The 12,088-nt window shown below is 45.4% G+C and overlaps 2 protein-coding genes across 2 annotated transcripts in view; both read right to left on the bottom strand.

Annotated features, from left to right (window-relative positions):
- LOC145337650 (NACHT, LRR and PYD domains-containing protein 3-like) overlaps nucleotides 1-12,088 on the bottom strand; it is a 179,019-nt gene that overhangs the window by 139,144 nt on the left and 27,787 nt on the right. The gene's annotated exons all lie outside the window — the stretch shown is intronic.
- On the bottom strand, nucleotides 5,961-11,666 carry LOC145337642 (NACHT, LRR and PYD domains-containing protein 3-like). The gene is made up of 2 exons (XM_080182455.1): nucleotides 10,259-11,666; nucleotides 5,961-6,132 (listed from the first exon to the last, which is right to left on the bottom strand). Exons 1-2 carry the CDS (start codon nucleotides 11,650-11,652, stop codon nucleotides 5,961-5,963), a joined length of 1,566 nt encoding a protein of 521 aa, XP_080038581.1. The 5' UTR covers nucleotides 11,653-11,666.

The following is a 12,088-nucleotide window of genomic DNA, read 5'->3' as shown; positions in this document are numbered from 1 at the left end:
TTAAACGTATCCCTAAATTAGTCTCCCCTCAATCTGGTTTCCAATGTGGAATGCCATAAGCATAGACAAGGGTCATGGGTGGAGAGGGGACTCACAATGTTAAAATGGCGTGGGCTCGTTGGGCCGAAGGGCCTGTTTCCCGTGTTGTGTTGTTCTTTGTTCTTTTGTTTGTATGCCCTCTAGTTACAGACTCCCTTACCTTTGGGAAAAGATATTGACGATCGAGCTGATTTAAGGTTCTCATTATCTTATAGACCCCTATGAGGTCATCCCTCAGCCTCCTACGCTTCAAGGATAAAAGTCCCAGTGTATTCAGCCTCTCCTTGTAACTCAATCCATCAAATCCCAGTGGCATCCTAGTAAATCTTTTCTGCATTCTTCTTACTTTAATCATATCCTTTCTACAATGGGGTGACCACAATTGCACACAGGTATTCCAAGTGTGGCCTTACCAATGTTTTGTACAACTTTAACAAGACATTCCAACTCCTATATTCAATGTTCTGACCGAGGAAACCAAGCATGCTGAATGCCTTCTTCACCACACTGTCCACCTGTGATTCCACTTTCAAGGGTCTATAAACATGTACCCCTAGATCTTTTTATTCTGTAGCTCTTCCCAGCGCCCTACCATTAACTGAGTAACTCCTGCCCTGGTTCAATCTACCAAAACGCATTACCTCGCATTTGTCTACATTAAACTCCATCTGCCATTCATCAGCCCACTGGCCCAAATGATCAAGATAACCTTCCTCACTGTCCACCATGTCACCAACCTTGGTGTCATCTGAAAACTTACTAACCATGCCCCCTATATTCTCTCTCAAATCATTAACATAAATGACAAATAACAGTGGACCCAGCACTGATCCCTGAGGCGCACCACTAGTTGCAGGCCTCCAGTTTGAAAAACAACTCTCTACCTACACCTCTGGCTTCTGTCAAGAAGCCAATTTTGTATCCATTTAGATACCTAACTCTGGATCTTGTGAGATTTAACTTTATACAACAACCTACCATGTGGCACATTGTCAAAGGCCTTGCTAAAATCCATGTAGACAACATCAACTGCACTGCCCTCTTCAAAAACTCAATTAAAATTGTGAGACATGATTTTCACTCACAAAGCCATGCTGACTGTCCCTAATCAGTCCGTGCATCACTAAATGCCTGTAGATCCTGTCTCTCAAAATACCTTCCAACAATTTACCCACCACAGATGTGAGGCTCTCCAGCCTGTAGTTCCCAAGCTTTTCCCTGCCATTCATCAGCCCACTGGCCCAAATGATCAAGATAACCTTCCTCACTGCCCACCATGTCACCAACCTTGGTGTCATCTTTGTTTTTAAACAAAGGTACAACATTTGCCACTCTCCAATCTTCAGGCACCTCACCCGTGACTCCGGATGATCAAAGTATCTCAGCTCAGGGACCCGCAACTTCCTCCCTAGCCTCCCACAACATTCTGGGATAAACTTCATCAAGTCCTGCAGATTTATCTACCTTGATGCTCTTTAAGACTTCCAGCACCTCCTCAAGACATCAATATTTATCTCCCCAAGTTCCCTAACATCCATGCTTTTCTCAACAGTAAATACTGATGAGAAATATTCATTCAGGATCCCACCCATCTCTTGTGAATCCACACATAGATTACTTTGTTGATCCTTAAGAGGCCCTACTCTCTTCCTTGTTACTCTTTTGCCCTTTATGTATTTTTAGAAGCTCTTTGGATTCTCCTTTGCCTTATTTGGCAAAACAATTTTGTGTCCCCTTTTTGCCCTCCTGATTTCTTTCTTAACTTTACTCCTATATCCCCTATACTCTTCAAGAGATTCACTTGATCCCAGTTGCCTATGCATGTCATGTGCCTCTTTCTTCTTCTTGAGCAGGGCCTCAATATCCCGAATCATCCAGGGTTCCCAACTTCTGCCAGCCTTGCCCTTCACTCTAAGATAAATGTGTTTCGCCTGAACGCTGGTTTACACACTTTTGAAAGCTTGCCACTTACCAGACACCCCTTTTCCTTCCCACAGACTCCCCCAATTAACTTTTGAAAGTTCCTGCCTGATACCATCAAAATTGGCATTGTCCCAGTTTAGAATATTAACTTTTGGGACAGACCTATCATTCTCCATAGCTATCTTAAAACTAATAGAATTATGGTCACTCGTCCGAAAGTGATCCCTCACTAACACTCCTGTCACCTTTCCTTCATTATTTCCCAAGAAGAGGTCAAGATTTGCCCCCTCTCTAGTCGGGCCATCCACATACTGAATGAGAAATTCCTCCTGAATACACTCAACAACTTTCCCTCCATCCAACCCTCTAAGACTATGGCTGTCCCATTCAATGTTAGGAAAATTAAAATCTCTGACTATTACCACCCTATTTTTCTCAGAGCTATCTGTAATCTCCTTACACATCTGCTCCTCAATTTCCCGCTGACTATTTGGAGGCCTATAGTACAACCCGATCAAAGTGATTTTCCCCCTTCTTGTTTCTCAGTTCTATTGATATAGACTCAGTGGCCAAACCCTCAGATATATCCCCTTTCAATACGGCCATGATGCTTTCCCTAATCAAAGGTCCCCCTCCTCTCTTACCTTTCCTATACCACCTGTATCCTGGAATATTCAGCTGCCAGTCCTGTCCCTCCCTTAGCCATGTTTCAGTAATTGCTACAATCTCCCAGTCCCACGTACCCATCCATGCCCTGAGTTCATCTGCCTTGCACGTCAGGCTTCTTGCATTGAAATAAATGCTGTTTAATCTGGATTTCCCTTGCTCTCTGTCTTGCTTCTGCCTGATCTGTCTGGTACTAGGATTACTGAAACTGCCTTTACTAATTAATGTGCTCTCTTTAACTTCCGTGCTGTCCTCAAACTTATCTTCTGTCTCTCTACTGCTTTGGATCCCACCACCCACCCCCCCTCCAAAACCCCCGCCAAACTACTTTAAACCTTCCCGAGTAGCTCAAGCAAATCTCCCATCCAGGATGTTAGTACCCCTCCAGTTCAAAGATAACCCATCCCTCGTGAACACCAGAAAAGATCCCAATGATCCAAAAATCTAAATCCCTATCCCCCTGCACCAGCTGTCAAGCCAAACATTCATCTGCCTAATCTTCCTATTCATATTCTCACCAGCACGTTGTGCCATAGTGGTCCAGAAATTACTACCTTCGAGGTACTGCATGTTACCCTTCTGCCTAACTCTCTACATTCATATTTCAGGCCCTCACACCAATATATACAATGACCTCTGGCTGCCCATCCTCCCCCTTAAGAATGTCCTGCAACCACTCAGAATCGTGTTTGACCCTACACCAGGGAGGCAATTCACCATCCTGGAGTCTCAATCGCAACCACAGAAATGCCTTTCTGTGCCTTTAACTACTGAGTCCCCTATTACTACTGCTCACCTGCTCTTTGCCCTACCCAGTCGAACAGCAGAACCAACTGTGGTGTCACAAGCCTGGCTGCTGCTGGTACCTCCCCCGGCAGACGATCACTCCCCTAAATTTCTCTACGTCCCCTCCAGTCCGACTACCTCCCACTTTGAACAAATTTGACAAAATCTCTTAACTTGGCCTTATTGGCCCAAATCTCTCCTCACCTGACATAGAAACATAGAAGATCGGAGCAGGAGGAGGCCATTTGGCCCTTCGAACCTGCTCCACTATCCATCACCATCATGTCTGATCATCCAACTCAATAGCCTCATCCTGCTTTCCTCTGTAACCTGTGACCCCGTTCACCCCAAGTGCTATATCCAGCTGCCTCTTAAATATATTCTTGACTAAACCTCTGACTTAAACTGATTACTCAAAAACCAACACCAATTCACTACTCTCCAAAGCTGTTAACTAATCCCAACCCCCAACCATGCAACCAAGTCTGACTAGAAACCGAACAACATGACCAAATCCCAGCCACCATCCAAACTCCCGATTAACCCTCCAACCCAACACAATACAACTCGACCACTCCCCCGATACCCAGAACTAATCCTCCAACCTCTCCCCAGCTCCCTGACTAACCATTCATCCAGCTACACGCCAACCCATTCACTCCTCCAATCAACTAACACGGAGCTCCCCAGGGTCACTGTGCTGTAAATAGGGTGTGTGCTCTCTCTTCCCCGACTCTGCTCTGATGGAGCTCCCCGGGGTCACTGTGCTGTAAATAGGGTGTGTGCTCTCTCTTCCCCGACTCTGCTCTGATGGAGCTCCCCGGGGTCACTGTGCTGAAGATTCTGGGAGAAATATGCAGCAGTTTCAGGTTAGGGGAATTTTCACACATACCGGCAATCTGCTCACCATTGCTGCTGCTTGGAAGATTCAGGCCCATTTATATTTTAAATCCATTTATATTTTAATTATTACATTAAGTATTAACATAAACACTCACAAGATCCACTCCAGACTCCTGCAGGTCAGTATGAGGCAGCGGAGAGCAGGGACAGATTGATCTGTGAAGGAGTTTGATCCCAGGTTCAGAACCCTCAGTGACTGGTTTGTACAGAGAGCAGAGACGAGATCCTCAGCACAAGAATCTGTGAGAGCGTTTCTATACAGACTGGAGACCAGAGAGAGAAATAACAGGAATCAGGCTCAATCCCCAGTGTTTTATATAATACTGTTAATAACAATAATAATGTATTGTAGGAGACATTCCAAAAACACAACTTGCATTTCTGTAGAATGAGGAAATACTCAATGCTGAAAATGAAATATAAATAAACTGGAAATTTTCAGCAGGTTAGAGAAATATTTGTGAAGAGAGAAACAGGGGTAAAGTTTGAGCTTCCATTGGAACTGGGAACTGGCAGTGAATTGACAGGTTTGAAGGGACAGCGGTGGGTGGCTGGGGATGAAACAAAGAAAGGACAAACTGGAATTACAGGAGTGATTAAATGGTAAAAGTGATGATGGGACAGGACCATAATCACAGGATCCCCATGTCCTTACTCGGAGTGGCTCGGGAGGGACATGGGATGGTCAGTGGTTTGGGAATGCAGTTTGTGGTGAGGGTGAAGATAATGGCTGTGATTTTACCAGAAGCTGTGAATTCCCAACATGGGGATTGGAAATGGGTGGTGTGTCTGTGTGGGCAGGATAGGCAGAGTTATGAAGGTGATATTGTCAGAGGCGGACAATTAACGGCTGGCAGGCAGGGGGAGCAGCCCACTGAGGCAGCCTGGGCAGGGGGTAGTCCCGGTTCAAGCAATGGTGGCACCATGTCTAAACTAAGAAGTCTTACAACACCAGCTTTAAGTCCTACCAGTTTATTTGATAGTAATCCCACAAGCTTTCGGAAACGGTGTCCCTTTGTCAGGTTTGTGGAAGGTTCTAATCAGAGAAAGGCATATAAAGATACGCACAGTTTACAAAATACTGATTAGAATGCAAATCTTTACAGCTAATCTGCTATTCACGTCTTAAAGATGCAGAAAATGTGAGTGGAGATAGCATTAGCACAGGTTAAAGAGATGTGTATTGTCTCCAGACAGGTCAGTAAGTGAGATTTTACAAGCCCAGACAAGTCATGGGGGTTACAGATAGTGCGACATGAACCCAAGATCCCTGTTGAGACCGTCCTCATGTGTGCGGAACTTGGCTATCAGTCTCTGCTCAGCAACTCTGCGCTGTCGTGTGTCGTGAAGGCCACCTTGGAGAATGCTTACCCGAAGATCAGAGACCGAATGCCCATGACGGCTGAAGTGTTTGCCAACAGGAAGAAAACAGTCTTACCTGGTGATTGTCCAGCGATGTTCATTCATCCGTTGTTGTAGTGTCTGCATGGTCTCCCCAATGTAGTTAGAGGAAAAGCAATTTTCCTTATTCATAACTGACACCAATAGTAATGGGCAGTGTTTTTTATACAAATACCAGCAGTCAAATTATATTGTTGAATATTCAGTTACGATAAAGACAATCTCGAACAGCCTGTTACTTACTACAGTGTCTGTATTTTACAGTCCGGATTCCTCAGAGCCACAGACAGCCGTTTCACTCCTGAATCTCCCAGTTCATTGTGACCCAGATTCAGATCTATCAGTGAGCGGCTTGTACTGAGAGCAGAGGCCAGGTCCTTGGCACAAGAATCGGTGAGATCGTTACCAGACAGACTGGAGATCAGAGAGAAAAATATAATAGGGATCAGGGTAAATCCACAGTGTTTTTAAGAATAAGATTAACAATAATAATGTACAGTGCGGGACATTCAAGAAACACAACTTAAGTTCATACAGAAGGCAAAATTATATTAATGCTGTAAATCTGAAATATGAATAAATATGTTGGAAATTCTCATCAGGTCAGGCAATATCTGTGAAGAGAGAAACAGATTTAGTTTCAGTTCAATTAGAGAAACTTGGAAATTAGAAGGCGCAATTAATTAAATTGTTTTAAGTGACAGGGAGCTGGGGATGGGTGGGTGACAAGGAAAGAACAAAATGGAAGTGCCGGAGTGATTAAATGACAAAAAGGATGATGGTGAAAGGGAAGAGCACAGGATTCCCATGTCCTTACCCTGAGTCACAGGGAGGGACATGGGATGGTCAGTGGCTCAGGAATGGAGTGTGTGATGGGGTTGAAGATGATGAGAGAGAAACCTTTTTCACACTGCCAGTGGTTCGGGTCTGGAATTACAGCTGGGAAATGTGGTGGAGGTCGGCTGCATCGAAGCAGTCAGAAAGGAATTAGATGATTATTTGAATATAAACAATGAGCGAGGATACGAGAAAAAGGCTGGAGAATGACACAAATTCCTAATGCTAATTTGGTGAGCTAGTACAGACATGATGGGCCAAATGGCCTCATTGTGAACCGTAACAAATCTGTGAAGATAATGATTGGAAATGTATCGATATTTCAGCTGGAAGTTGGTGATGTTGCCGTGTGGACAGTGTTAGTGGCCATAGCCCTCAATGAAATATTAATATTTCTCTCCAATAGAGAGAGAGACAATTTGTTACATGTCGCTTCAGGGACAAAACTTAATAAATGTGGGGCAATGGGAGGAGGTGGGACTCCATGAACCCCACAGTCGGTATGAGGACCAAACCCTCAACATTAGCATCATTCCACATCACACTCCAGACACCAAACCAACTGAACTAACCAACTCCACACAGAACCAGAACGGACACATTAATATCTGACAGGTTAGGGGAATCCGTCCACTCAGGCAGCACAGGCAGAATCACAGAATTGTTACAGAGCAGAAGGAGGCCATTCGGCCCATTGTGTCTGCACTGACTCTCCGAATGAGTAATTCACTAAGTGTCATTCCCCCACCTTCCCCCAAAACCCTGTGCATTCCAGAGCTTAACCACTGGCTGCAGGGGAAGATCCCATTCAGGCAAAGCTGGCACCAGATTTAAAGACAGCCAGCAGCACTTTTAAAGGCTCTGAAGGGAGCAGTGAGGGAGCCCTGGTTAATGAACAAAGGGCTGAAATGGCAGAAGGCAGATTAAACCCAATTCACTGACACTTCCCTGGAAATTCTCAAGGCTATATCGGTTTGGAGGGAGGTTCTGTTCCCTCAGGACTGGAGGAGGAGACCTGTCACATCAACCCAAGCAAGTCTGGATAGAAACTGCCGAGGGCCAGAGCAGGCAGCACGTGGCTGCAGTGAGGCAAAAGGATCAATAACCTGATATGTTCTGACAAGGTGAGCGTTAAACTTACAGGCTGATATGTGAATAAGGATGGAACAAGAGGTTATTGCAGAAGGTAAGGGGGCATGGAGTTGGGGGTAGGGTGTTGGCGTGGATAGAGGATTAGTTGTCAAATAGGAGTCAGAGAGTGGGGGTTAATGGGTGCTATTCGGATTGACAGTTGGTGACTAGCGGAGTGCCCCAGGGGTCGGTGCTGGGGCCTCAGCTATTTACCATTTATATAGATGATCTGGAGGAGGGAACCGAGTGTATGGTGTCGAAATTTGCTGATGACATCAAGATTGGTGGAACGGCAAATTGCACAGAAGGTGTGGAGAGTCTGCAGAAGGATCTAGATAGGCTGGGCGAATGGGCCAGGAAATGGCAAATGGAATTTAATGTTGGCAAGTGTGAGGTGGTCCACTTTGGTAGGAATAATGGTAGGAAGGATTATTACTTACGGGGCGAAAAACTGCAGCAGGCGACGGTGCAGAGGGACCTCGGGGTCCTTGTGCATGAGTCGCAAAAACCCAGCCTGCAGGTGCAGCAGGTGGTCAGGAAGGCGAATGGGATGCTGGCCTTCATAGCAAGGGGGATTGAATATAAAAGTAGGGAGGTCTTGCTGCGGCTGTATAGGGCATTGGTGAGGCCGCAGCTGGAGTACTGTGTGAAGTTTTGGTCACCGCACTTACGCAAGGATATTTTGGCCTTGGAGGGAGTGCAGAGGAGGTTTCCTAGGCTGATGCCGGAGTTGAGGGGGTTGAGCTATGAGGAGAGGCTGAATAAACTAGGCTTGTACTCGTTAGAGTTTAGAAGAATGAGGAGAGATCGCATTGAGACATATAAGATGATGAATGGGATGGATAGGATAGAGGTGGAGAGACTCTTCCTCCTCAGAAAGGACAGTAGGACTAGGGGGCACAGCCTCAAGATAAAGGGGGGGGCAGTTTAGAACAGTGTTGAGGAGGAACTTCTTCACTCAAAGGGTGGTGAATCTCTGGAATTCTCTGCCCATTGAAGTGGTGGAGGCTACCTCGCTAAATATTTTTAAGACGCGGGTTGATGGGTTTTTGATAAGCGAGGGGATTAAGGGTTATGGGGAGAGGGCGGGAATGTGGAACTGAGCCACAACAGATCAGCCATGATCTTATTGAATGGTGAGGCAGGCTCGTAGGGCTAGATGGCCTACTCCTGCTCCTATTCCTTATGTTCTTATGTCCTTAAGAGAAATTGTGGAAAGAACACTGGCAATGTCCAAACAGCAGCATCAACCTTCAGGAACATGTCAGCCTCTCTGTGAAGGGTTCCGGTCAGTTAGAGATGACTGCTGCACTGCCCACACTGAGTGACCATCCTGGTGGGCCCAAATTTTCAATGTTCTATGTTCTATGTTCTCTCACAGATCAACAGCTGTGGTGAGTGGGAGACGGGTGTTCACCTCTGAAGATGAGGAGGGGTTGTCAGAGGATGGATTGTCATATTATTCTCCATAACATCCGCCAGAGCAGATACTGTCTCACACGATTAGCAAAGGGGTTACAATCTGGCAGCACAGGACAGCACACACAAACCCGAGCAGCTGATGGAGGCAGCAATAGCTGAGTTCACTCACACTCTTGAGGGGAGAGGGCAGAGCCAGCTTGTGGAAGGTGAAATGTGACTGGAATCTTTAACAATGCAGCAGATACTGGAGCTGCAGTGTAAGGTATTTTAACATCCGGTGGAGTTTACAAAGGCTGTGTGTATCCATACACAAAGGATGGAGGAGTCAATCCAGGCCAGCAGTGTTACCATGTCTCAGGTATGAGCACAAATAACATCCTCCACAGAGAGATTGGTGACCTTCATGGAGAATCACATCCAGCCTATCACCCACAGCAAATACACATGAGCTGCATGTTCTCACCACCTCCAGGAGCTCTGTGGAACACGGGCTGTGGGAGGGGTGGGAAAATGTGCCTGGAGTCACTGTCAGGACTTCCCAGCTGAACAGGGAGGGTCCAGTTTGCCCTGAATGGATAGAGGAGCGGCTGCCTGCAGCATTTGGGAGCTCCTCTCAGGATGTCCCTGGTGTGGGCAGTGGGTCCTCTTCTGCTTCGACTGTAACACAAGCACCTTATGAAGCTATGATGTCAGAGACAACTCCAGCATCTGTTTTGAACATTTTGATCAAACCTCCTCTTAGCATTCTTCCTTCCAAGGAGAACAACCTTTCGTATTGATCCTAATTATTTAAGATTTATCCCAATAACGCTTTTATTCACTCAAGGAATGTGATCATCGCTGGTGTTGCCAACATTTACTGCTCATGTCTATTTGCCTACGAGAATCTGCCTTCTTGAACTAATGTAGTTTTATCAGAGAATCATAGATTTATTACAGGTTCAGAATGAGGCCAATCGGCCCATCATGTCTGCAGCTGCTCTGAAATGAGCATTATTACTTTGTGCCATTCTCCCACACTTTCTCTGTGACCATTGGACATTGTTTCTCTCTTGACTTCCTTGAATGAACATGTCTCTGTTTTATTAGAACAAAGGAAATGGTTTCTCAACAATGAAAATATCCGCTATGAGACCAAACAAACAGTTACCTCAACCCCTGACACTTGTGCAGAACGGGTCCCAGCCGCTGGAGCCCTTCATAGTGAATGTAGCATTGCTGTAGATCGAGGTGTTTTATTGTATCACAGAGTCCAATGACATGAGACAGGACTGCACAGTCAATCAGGGTCAGTCGCAATCCACTAAATGAAAGTCTTTCCATAGATCCCACTGTGTTCTGAGCCAGTGTTTTATTCTGAGACTCAAACAGGTAGTGGAATGTGTTCAGGAGCTTCCTTTTCCCAGTTTCAGTCTCTGTGTTTCCAATCTGTTCTTCAACCTTCTCCTTCACCCAGTCAATCACTTGGCAGGTTGTTTGAAGATGAAATGGACCCAGAAACTCCTCCAGGGGTCGAGCTGACTGTGGGGAGGAGAGGCCAGCAACAAAACGGAGAAAAATCTCAAATTGCCCATCTTCCTCACTGTGGACTTTCCCGATCTCTCCGGGATCTGGATTCAGGAATTGTGTGAGTGCAGCTACAAACTCTTGGATGGTGAGGTGTGGGAATGTATAAACCACACTCTGAGCAGAATCATCTCTCTCTAAAAGTTCCATCAGGAACCCAGACAGGAACTGGGAAGGTTGTAGATTGTACTCAATCAAATCTTCATTTCTAAACACAATCTTCTTCTTGGAGACTCCTGTGTAGGCCATCTCACCAAGCTTCAGTAACACATCACGGGGGTTTTCAATCTCTCGGCCATGGTTTTTCAGAATGTTGTAAATATAGTAGGAATATAGTTGGGTGATGGTCTTGGGAACTTGCTGCTGTTTCCTGTCTCTTTGTGTAAAGAAGGGACCCAGTGACAGAGCGAGGATCCAGCAGTAGGAAGGGTTGTAACACATGGTGTACAGGATCTCATTCTCCTCCACGTGTTTGAAAACAGCTGCTGCCACCGTCTGATCTTCAAAAAACTTGTTGAAATATTTTTTCCGTTCATCACCAACAAATCCCAGGATTTCAGCCCAGACACTGATCTCAGCCTTTTCTAATAAATGTAATGCAGTGGGGCGGCTGGTCACTAGCACTGAACACCCTGGCAGCAGCTTGTGCTGTATTAAACTGTACACAATGTCAGACACTTCACACCGGAATTCGGGATCTATGCACATGAACTGAGGTTCTGTATTTCTCTGATTGTTCGCAAAATCAATCGTGTCCTTGAATTCATCCAAACCATCGAATATAAACAGCAATCCCTCTGGGTTCTTCCAGAGCTCTCCCAGAATATTCCCAAAGTAAGGATACTGATCCAATATCAGTTTCCTCAGGTTTATTCTACAGTTAATAGTGTTCAAATCCCGGAATTTAAAACTGAAGACAAATTGAAAGTGTGGGTATATTTTCCCAGTGGCCCAGTCATAAATAATCTTTTGTACCATTGTTGTTTTTCCAATTCCCGGGACTCCGCTCACTGCTGCTGAATTCCCAGATTTGGATTCAGGATTTGATTGGTGAAATAATGTCCTAATTTTCTGCAGCAAACTGCCCCTCTGGGAATAGCTGCTCTGGAACAATTGATCTGTTCGGATTTTTTCCAGTTCTTTCCGGAGAAGTTTCTGTCTCCATTCTTCATGGTCTCGGCCTCTTGCCAGCAGTTCATGTTCGACAAGTGTCCGATCTCGAACACTGGAAATAACCGCTAGCTCAGCGTATCGATCAACCAGCTGGAAAATCTTAACCTTCTCCTTTATGAGGATAGTGTTCACTCTCAGTGTTTCAGTTTGTACCCGGAGTGTCTCCTTGTGTTTCTGTTGGAGATCTTCAATAAGAACAGAGACAAACATTAAAACAACATTTTTGCTGAATTGTTATATT

Source organism: Carcharhinus amblyrhynchos, unplaced genomic scaffold, assembly GCF_965287045.1.
Source record: "Carcharhinus amblyrhynchos unplaced genomic scaffold, sCarAmb.v2.hapA scaffold_55, whole genome shotgun sequence".
In the NCBI taxonomy this organism is placed as follows: Eukaryota; Metazoa; Chordata; class Chondrichthyes; order Carcharhiniformes; family Carcharhinidae; genus Carcharhinus; species Carcharhinus amblyrhynchos.
Note: the sequence above shows the minus strand (reverse complement) of the source record. Positions and strands in the feature narration are given on the sequence as shown.

Excerpts from the sequence above, each read along its gene's own strand:
- LOC145337642 (XM_080182455.1), bottom strand. The coding sequence starts at position 11,652 with ATGGTACAAAAGATTATTTATGACTGGGCCACTGGGAAAATATACCCA. Across the intron at positions 6,133-10,258 it reads CACAAGTGTCAGGGGTTGAG|TCTGTCTGGTAACGATCTCA; the intron begins GTAACTGTTTGT and ends TCTGATCTCCAG.